This window comes from Phaethon lepturus, unplaced genomic scaffold (genome assembly GCF_000687285.1).
Source record: "Phaethon lepturus isolate BGI_N335 unplaced genomic scaffold, ASM68728v1 scaffold28277, whole genome shotgun sequence".
In the NCBI taxonomy this organism is placed as follows: domain Eukaryota; kingdom Metazoa; phylum Chordata; class Aves; order Phaethontiformes; family Phaethontidae; genus Phaethon; species Phaethon lepturus.
Window position 1 is genome coordinate 1 of NW_010554939.1, and position 9,605 is coordinate 9,605.

Here is a 9,605-nt window from a genome sequence, read left to right on the forward strand (position 1 = left end):
TCCAGTTGGCACCAGTGTCAGGTCCAGTTTGCAGGGAGGCACAGCTCTCATTCGGCTCCAAGTGGTGCAGGGAGGGCAGGGGGCAGGTCAAGCGTACCAGGCCGGAGGCCAGAGGAGATGGGTCTGGGGGCAGGCCCGGGGACAGGTCCTGGAGAATGCCATCATGGCAGATTTGGAGCCTCCCTGCCTGAACCATGGTTTAACCAAAGCAGGGGAAGGGAATAGAGAAGGGGCTGGAGGCTGAGCAGCCCAGGTGAGGGCCCTCAGGTCTATCTGGCTATTCCCATTTGCAAGTTATCTGGTGGCGGAGGGGTGTGGGATCTGCCAAGCACCCCAAACCAGGAGCGAGCCTGGGCAACAGACGTTTACCAGCGGCTCCATGTCCCTGACAGTCTCTCCCAGGTGTGGCTCAGGCACCCCCGTGCCAGGAAGGGGGTCTGAGGGAGCAGGGTCTCCCCTCATTATCTGATGGAAGCGTCGCTAGGGGGGTCCCGATCGGACTCCTCGCTCTCCTCGTTCGGGGCCGACTCGCTGTTGGAGGCCGGAGTGAAGGCAGGAGACTTTCTGTGGAGAGGAGTAAGGACAGCAGTCACAGCATGACTGAGGAGGAGGAGGGAAAGGACTCAGTTTGGTGTGGGCAGGCAGCAGCAGAGCAAGGAGGAGAGAAGCTGAAGTGCCTCTCTTGCTCCCCTGGGGCATGTGTGGGTCTGCAGGAATCCTTGGATGCTGGGGAGAGTGTCCCAGAGGACACCAGAGCAGAGGTCCAGAGCATGAATCAGGGCTGGGGGAGACGCCCAAGGAGCCTGCCCAGGACCCTGCCATGGCATGTGAGGCTAGGGGTCAGAGTGAAAGCCCACCACAGAGGTCCCCAGTCTGGAACCACCCTGGCTCCACACACCCATGGGGTCCTGTACTGTGTCCCTGCACAATGGCAGCTCCTCTCTCCACCGGAGTGTCTGGCTTCACCTGTCAAAATGGACTCCTTTGCACAGCCCACCTTCAGCAGAGGTGGCACCATGACCTGCATGAAGGCTGGTCACCACAAGTCCAACAGCCTGTGGGAACTGCACTCTCTCCATGCCACACCAGGGCAGGGCAGGGCAGGAGTACTACCCTGTGCTTCAGTTCCCACTCACCACCACCCTGTCTCCGGTCCTTGCCCAAAGCACGGGTATCCTGGTCCTCAAGCTCACCTGTCCCCAGACTGGGTGATGAGCCGCCGGCAAGTCTCCATCTGCACGTCCAAGCCTCGCTTCATGCTGCACATTTCCATGTACTCATGCAGGTGCCGGTTCATGTCGTTCTTGGCTGTGGCCAGCTCCAGCTGCACAAGAGAAACGGTGCAAAGATGAGCCCAGGGCATGGTGCAGTGCAAGGCAGGGCGCACAGCCAGATCCAAGGCTGTCATCCCCCATTACCAACTACCTGCTCCAGTATGGTGACTCTCTCCCCTGAGGACCCACTCCCTCATTTCACCCTGCTTCTGTGCCATGTCCTCCCCACTTCTTCCTCTTCCTCCCACCTCTATTTGGTCGATGGTTTCCTGGTACTCCTTCTCACGGCTCTTGAACAGTGACTCCGTGTCCTTGATCACCTTCTCCAGGCTGTCATCCTGCTGTTGGGGAGAGCAGACGGCACGTTTAGAGGCAGGGAGGCATCCAACATGAGGAACCAAAGGCGAGAGAGAGAGAGAGAGATAAGTTAGAGAAAGAACTGGCAGCACTGGGAAAAAGATGAAGAAACATAAGCAATGTAGTATAAATAAGGCACGAGTCAGTCCTGCCAACACGGGATACAAAGGCCCAAGACTTCCCACACCAGGCAGTGAGCACATCAGCCGAGAACGAGCCCAGCAATACACAGAAGCTTTAGAGAGCACAGACCGTCCCCAAGCATGACACTTCCCCAGGGAAGAGGGCCGCAGATGCAGTGCAGCAAGGGCTTTGGCCAGACATTGAGGCCTCCGTTTAGGCAGTGTTGCTGCACAGCGGGCAGGTGGGCTGGAGAGCCCGAGCAAGAGACCACCAGAGCCCAGCACAGCCAGAGGAGGTCTCCTCTTCTGTGAGGGCTGCAGCTCTCCTGGCATGTGCGGGCCATGCCCTCCACACATTCTTCAGGCTACAGGTCCCTGGTCTGTCTAACAAGGAGACCTTCATAAGGATGCGGTAACGTGTTCATGTATAGGAGACAGGGTGTGGTAGGGAAGCACCTGTAGAGGCCTGCAAGGGATGGAGGGGCTGAAGTCTGGTCTTTGAGGGAGCACCTTCCCAGGCTCTGGCAAGACCAAGTGTCCCAACCCAGGGCTGGACCCCTGAGGAGACGTGACACCACCATTACCTCCCCCTGCACCTCTGCAGCTGCAATGGCATATCCAGAGAAGTCCTCCCAAAGGAGCAGCGTTTCTTCTGTCTCCTCCCACGTGAGGCTGTCACAGTCATCCTCAAAGTCATATTCCCTCCTGAGGGCAAGGGAACAGCACGTCAGCACCCAGCAGGAAAACCCCAGCAGGCAGGGCAGGCAGGAGGCCACGCAGTGCTGAAAGGGCTGGAGCTCTTGGAGGTCTGGCCAGGGTAAGCTCAAGTGTGCCCAGACCCAACAGCTGGTGGGGAAGGGGCTGGCTTTACGGTCAGGAGCCCCCCGCAAATTCAGACAATGGCTCACAAAAAGCAGAAAAGGGGGAGTGAGAGAAGGGGACCAGCTCCCCCACACTGCACATGTTGGGGTGTAAGTCCCACCATGCCACAGAGCATGAGGTGTAAGCACCGTGCTGCAGCACCTCCCACCTCACCCTCCCTCAGGAAGGGCAGTGCAGCCCACCCCTGCCCTTCCCATTCCAGGTGCCAGCAGGGAGCCTGGTGCCAGGAGCCTTGCTTGACGCTGGCGGCAGAGGTGCGGAGCAGCTGCACTCACAGCTGGTTCAGCATCCTCTGCATTTCCTCATTGATACTCATGGCTGTGGTCTCGTCCTCCTCTTCCTCTTCAGGTTTTCGGGAGGCATCGCTCTCTGACAGCGAGGTGTCTTCATCACTGACCTGCTTGCGCTCCCGCTTCCGCCCCACCGAGGCTGGGACCTTAACGGGAGACAAGTGCAGAGACTACAGAAACGAGGCCGGGTCCGAGGTCGGGAGCAGGTAGTTGGGAGGAGATGGAGGGGAAAGGAATGGTGGAGGGACAGAAAGGCAGGGGAAGAGAGAAAGAAAGAAAGAGGAAGGAAGGAAGGAAGGAAGGAAGGAAGGAAGGAAGGAAGGAAGGAAGGAAGGAAGGAAGGAAGGAAGGAAGGAAGAAAAGCAAGAGAGAGAGATGGGCTCATTATGATCAGGTTAAAGATGGTGCAATGAATAAAACATGGTTTTAGCATTTTCTAAAATTAAAACTAAGCAACTAAAGATGGAATCTATGAATGTGATGACAAAAAACAACGTGGTTTTACTGCAGAAAAACTCAAATTGCCCACCACCCTAGTTCAGAGGCAGGGAAACACAACGACAGAAACACGAAAAAAGAGACAGAGTCTGAAAAAGGTGAAATATGTCAGTATTTACAGTCCAACCTTATTTATAGAAAGTTTAAAATTTGTACACTTTCCCAACTGAATGGAACTAACCAGTTGCTTCTGTGGGGACAAAGAGAGCGAGACAGAAAGGCAGCAACATCCAGAAAGAGAAAAGAGACAGAAGCAGAGAAGAGAGACAGAGAGAAGATGACGGAGAGGGGAAGGGGAAGGAGAGAGATGGAGTTAGAGACAGACACTCCAGCAACTCGTCTCCCTCCTGCAGCTGTTCCCCTAGCACTGTGGGGTCCCTGGGCCCAACACAACAGGTCAGTGAGAGGTTGAGAGGACTCTTGATGCCCAAAGCAACATCTGGAGCTTTCCACCTCCTCTCTGTGCCCTTTTGCCTGGTCCTCCCAAGAAAGACAGAGAGCAAGGGACCACAAGGAACAAGGGTGAGGGTGACCAAGTGTCTCCCCTAGCAGGGGGCTGGTGTTGTCTTTTCTACCTCCTTTGGGAACTCTCCTCCCCAGAGCTGGTGGCTGAGCCTGGGGTAGCAGCAGGTGCTTCTCACCTGAAACATCTTGATCATGTCCTCGCAGTTCCGCTGTTGCGCCACGTCACACAGCTTGGCAGTGATGTCGATGCGTCGGCAGATGTCCATGTCCACCTTCATGGCCTTCTCCTGGATCTTGGTGTCCAGCTCCGTGATGTTCTGAACCCACAGCACCGCAGGACAGGGGACAAAGGAGGAGGATTAGGCAAGGCAAACGGCAGAGCCCCCACATTCCCCCTGGTAATATAACCCCTGTGCTGCAGGACGGCATCTGCATCTCCACTTTGCTCACTGAACCAACCTTGCCAGACCACCTCTGTGCTGGACTTGCCCCACCAAGGAACTGCTTTTCTATGCAGCCCCACTACTCGGATAGAACACCACTGCTGGGTCAGAGAGGGCTTAGGGACTCACGTTGCTCATCAGACCCTTGAAGACAACAAGCTCTGCCTTGAGCTGCTCCACCTTCATGGCCAGTTCCTCCTGGCAGGCTTCAGCCTCCTGGGCTTCCTGCCCCAGGCAGAAGACAACATGCAAATCAGCATCAACACGGGCCAGCTGGGGTGCAGGGGAAGGGAGGAACAGCATCGCTTACCTCCTGCAGCTCAGTCACCCGGTCCTGAAGCTGGACACGCACCGTGTACTCCTCTTCCCATCTAGGGAGACAAACGCGCTGGTCAGATCCCACCAGCCTTGCCTCGACGGCTGCCAGAGGGGAGGGAGTGGCAGCTGCTCACCCCAAAGCTATCTGAGAACTCTCTACCCGAGAGAGCACCAGGGCAGAAAAGGGAACGTGCCCGGGAATGCATCGCTGCTTTTTTCCAGACAACGGCAGCTGCCAAATGCCGGCTAGCTCCCTGGCCACGAACCCTGCCCCACCACGCGCCCCACTGTCCCTGCCGTGGGCTGGCCAAGGGCTGCCTGCTCCGTGACAGGGGTAGCTGGGGACACCAACTGCGGGCTCCACGCAGCAGCTGCGCTGCATACCCTGCCACGCCAGGGCTGACCCACGGCCCAATGCAGCCCACCAGCCGCTCTGACCACCCCTGAGCCCCTTGGCCTTGATTCACATTAGGTTCAGCTCCAACACTCAATAATGGGCTCGCAAACGCAGCAGAGTTGCCCCCCGTCTACATCATAGACACACATGTGCATGTTTGCAGTGATGCAGTTTGGGCTGTCCAAAAGCACGAAACCCAACCGAATACCGAACCATGCTACGTGCTGATCATGTTACAGCGTGAGTGGCCATGATGTGCACCAACATGAAGGGCTGCTCTTCTGCCTGTACCAACCAATGCAGAGGGCTGCCCTGCACCAGTCCACGCTACCTGGGCAGGGTCAGAAGTCTCCTTGGCTGTACTGCCGCATAACAGGTTGGATTAAAAAAAACATTGTTTTCTCCTGCAAGGAAGCAGGATGGGTTGTCCCAGTTTATGCCAGGTTGGCTGGTGGGTACTGTATTAGACTCTGCAGCTTTGCAAAAGGCTGAGCTGCAAGGTGCCTAGCCTTGCTATACAAAGACACATCACCTAGCAATTATTATATTTCACTGCCATGAGATCATCATCTTGGGCCACACTGCGGTGTTGGCCCAGTCCATGGTCTGCTGGGAGGCCACCAGGCTGTACTGTTCTTTGCTAAATGATCCATATCCCATATTGCAGGCGGGTTGGCACACACTGCGGTGCAGCATGGGGCAGGGCTGCTGCATTCTTACCCAGATCCCGACTTCTGGGAAAGCCAGATTTCTCCAAGAAAGCGGGATTTCTTTGGGAAAGCAACCAGAGCTGGGCCCTGCCTGGTACTGTGATCTCCAGTTTCTATTTAATACTTGCAAGCACCAACGCAGGCATTTTGACCCTGCACGAGGACATGTAAAATCTATCCTCTTGCTTACTCACACCAAGTTTGAAAAATAAATCCTAAAGTCTAGGAGACCAGAAAGCACATGAAAAGCCCTTGCATTTGCTATCACAGGGTATCAAGAAAATCAGATGATGTGGGAGAGTCCTGGCTTATAAATTTCTAGGCTCTTAAGGCTGGCAACGCCCCTCCTTACTCAAACGAGTAAGCGTGCAGTCCTTGTGTTGGTGTTGGCTCCATCCCGGAGCTACAGAAGAGAGGTCCAAGGGGGTTCCCATCCCTTTGGGGAAAAAAGGAGACAGAGAGGGAAGGAGAAAGTTAAAAGGTAGAATTGCCCTTATATGGAAACTGTTTAAACAAGGCCTCCCTCCCTGGGGAGAAAAACGCCTTCCAACACAAGAAAAAATTTTCAGCATCTTTCTCGGCATGACGCTTCCTCTCTTTTTTTGGTCCCCACTTTCCTCTGGGTCTCTATATAGCCTGGACTTACCGCGGAAGTAAAGCATAGCTGCAAATCCTTGGAAGAATTAATTTCACACCAATGCTACAGAAGACGAGTGCAGACCAGCTAAATGCCAATTTAAAAGGCAGGAGGCAACAGAGATTCACCCCAGAAGCGACGAATCTTGCACGCCCATCCATTACAAACCTCTCTCCCGCTTGCCTCCTGCCTGGCTCCTTCTTGCCTGCTCCCTTCTGCAATGCACCACTCCTAATAATAACCTGCCTGCAGCACTGCACCCGCAGCAGCCGCTGCCAGGTCGTTGCCAGCTGGAAGCGAGGCCGCCCCACAGAACCCCGCGGCCACCAGCACACATGAAGGGGAGACACCCATCCTTCCTGCACCACTGCAAGGCAGCAACTTGCCCAAAGGCTGAAATACAGAGAGAAGGCAGAGAGCGAGGGCAGGAGGGTCCCAGCAGCAGGCAGACCTGGCCGTCTCCTTGACAGATACAGGCCAGCCCTCCCAAAGCTGGGGACATGCCAAGATGCGGTGCTGTCCCTACAGCCCCCCTACCAGGTGTGACCCCTCAAGAAGCTCCCCTAGCAAAAGAAACAACCCACCCCCATCTTTAAAAATCCTGTTCGCTGCAAAAGGCGCTGGGATGCCTTACCCTACGCTGCACAGTTAGCACATGCCGGTGCTGCAGGGCATCCTTTGGGCTGGAAGCTGCATGTTTCCCTCTCTTGCCATGTTTGAGCTTCACCTTAATGGTGAATGCCCTGCAACCTGGCGCACCTCCTTGGGAAACAATTACAACAACAAAAGACCTTTTGCAGCCCTTCAATATATAAAGGGGGCTTATAAGAAAGACGGAGAGATGGACAGGGCCTATAGTGACAGGACAAGAGGAACAGTTTTAAACTGAAAAAGGGTAGATTTAGATTGGATGTAAGGAAAAAGGGGAGATTTAGTTTGGATGGAAGGAAGTCTTTTTTTTTTTTTTTTTTTTTTATGATGAGGGTGGTGAGACACAAGAACAGGTTGCTCAGAGAATTTGTGGATGCCCCATCTCTGGCAGTGTTCAAGGTCAGATTGGACAGGACTCTGAACAACCTGATCTATTGAAAGATGTCCCTGCCCATGGCAGGGAGGCTGGACTAGATGATCTTTAAAGGTCCCTTCCAGCCCAAACCATTTTGTTATCCTAACACGCTGTGCCATAACACTACTCACCCCATATGTCCAGCAAGCACTGGCAGCATCCAAGATAAAAACTACTTGGGAATACAGATGCAGTAGACAGCACAAACGTGATGAGATGCTCAGATCCACGGTGCTTGGTGGCTGTGTGTGATACTCACAGGCATCCTTTGCCCCTCTCCAGACCACCAAGCCTTAGTCTGCCCTTCCCAAGCGTGGCTCCTGGGAGCCCCTCTCCTGCTGCTACTCTTCTTGTCCCTCACTATTGCCTCCATACTCCTCCTAGTTCCTAGACTTGAATTTCAGGCCCTGCACGTTCAGAGAGAAGCTCCTCCTGCTGCACCGCTCCGAGTGCTGTAGGTTGCATGGTGGCAACACTGCCCTGAAGAAAGCACAAGCTCAAGCACCCGAGCAGTGGGTGAGAACACAGGACTTCGCAGTTAACATGGTCTCTTCCCTCTGCCCCCAGGCAGGTGGCAAAGCAATGACACCAGCCATACTGTCCCCATGACAGGGAGGTCTCTGCTCCCAGGGGAAGCTGGCGTCAGCCCTCAGTATGGGGAAGTGCGTGGAAATGGGATCCTCCTGCCCCATTCCCTTGTTCGGGACCTGGCTGCACCCATCAGAAAAGTTCCCAGTGCCAGAAAGGGCCTGGGGGTGGGGTCTGCTTTCCCCCAGCCCCTGGTAACACAGTCCAAAAATAGATCCCACCAACAACATTGGCCCACGGCAGCTCGTGGTGCCCCCCTGCCTGCCCCCAGCATCCCTACTCCCTCCATCACCCCCCCCGCAGCCTTCCCCAAAGCCCTCTTGCCAGAGTGGGACAACCTGCTCTCCTTTCTCCCCAAGTTTCAGCAGCACCGACAAACTCAATTCAGTCCCCTCCAGCTGAACTGCTTTGACTGTGTGACGCTCAAGCCCTCCAGGCTGAAAAGGTGGCTCCAGCTCCCCACTACCTGATCAGAAAAGGCAAGGCAAGGTGAGCTACCCGTCCCTGGAGAAGGAGCCCAACCCCTGTCTTAATAATAAAAGGCCTTAGGTACCCACAGCAATCAGTAGGAAAGAAGAGATGCCAACTTCCTCTTCCTACATGTCCGGCTCGGTGCCTTTAGAGCGTCTGACAGGCAAATCTGCTCAGCCAAAGCCTTATAAAGCCAAAACCGTAAGGTGTCATCTTGGATCCCCAGCCTTGATCTTGGCACCAGAGCCCACAACTTCAAAGCACAGATCAGCAGCCTGGCTCTCGTAGGCAGCTCACCCTATTTCGCTCCGTTGGGTACATAACTGTTTACTTTTTAAGTGCTTCTGAAGTATCGTAAAGTGACTTTTCTTCTGCAAAAACAAACAGTGGCTTGGGTGGCATCAGTCACCAGCGATGGTCTTGCCCAGCCCCACGCCCTGACCCAGCGACGCCAGCCCCCTGCCTGATCTCATCCTACGTGCGGATCCGGGAGCTGCCTCAGAAACAGGCTTGAAACAAAAAGCATCACTGGTGCGATGCGAGAGCTGTGGCCGCCTCGCTCAGGAAAAAAGAACCAGCCAAGAGATTAGCTCTGCATTCTGCTTCACCCTTCTCCGAGGCACATGCCAAGCCACAGCTATTTTGGGTCAGGAAGAAAGCCCCGGAAGAGTAGGGTGCTCCCACACAGCTCGCTACTGCTGAGGCGCTGGCTGGGAGAGCACTGCGGAGGGCAGGGACCTAGGGGAGCCAGTCCCTCTGCTGAAGGGCTTCTCGGTACCAGGAAGAGCCCTCCTTCTCCTCCCAGCAGCCCTTTTCAACCCAAACCTGCTCACTGCTGCACATCCACCTTCCTCACCTACTTTCTGGCAGCTCCTCCTTCCCGACCATTTCCATATCCCCTCCCCTTTAAAACGCCAGCTCCTGGAGTCATGTTATTTCTTTCCCCACTTGGAAAAAGGGTTTCTAGCCTCTTGTGCCGTGTTGATAAGACATAAAAAGGTGCAGCGAGCATCCCGGGAGAGTTCAAACACCAGGAGGCAAGTGAGGAGACTCAGGCATGAACCCCTTTTCCGGGGTCCGCATTTTC

The 9,605-nt window shown here is 55.0% G+C and overlaps 1 protein-coding gene across 1 annotated transcript in view; it reads right to left on the reverse strand.

The window, feature by feature from the left end:
• Positions 1–103: 103 nt before the first annotated feature.
• The window catches only part of IFFO1 (intermediate filament family orphan 1), a gene marked incomplete at its 5' end in the record, with an annotated part of 9,799 nt that continues 297 nt past the window's right edge, over positions 104–9,605 (reverse strand). The window contains 9 exons of the mRNA XM_010291999.1: positions 104–564; positions 1,194–1,324; positions 1,523–1,615; positions 2,338–2,458; positions 2,911–3,071; positions 3,605–3,613; positions 4,065–4,205; positions 4,461–4,556; positions 4,642–4,702. Of these exons, the coding sequence (XP_010290301.1) occupies positions 462–564; positions 1,194–1,324; positions 1,523–1,615; positions 2,338–2,458; positions 2,911–3,071; positions 3,605–3,613; positions 4,065–4,205; positions 4,461–4,556; positions 4,642–4,702 (916 nt within the window). The remainder of the gene's footprint in view (positions 565–1,193; positions 1,325–1,522; positions 1,616–2,337; positions 2,459–2,910; positions 3,072–3,604; positions 3,614–4,064; positions 4,206–4,460; positions 4,557–4,641; positions 4,703–9,605) is intronic.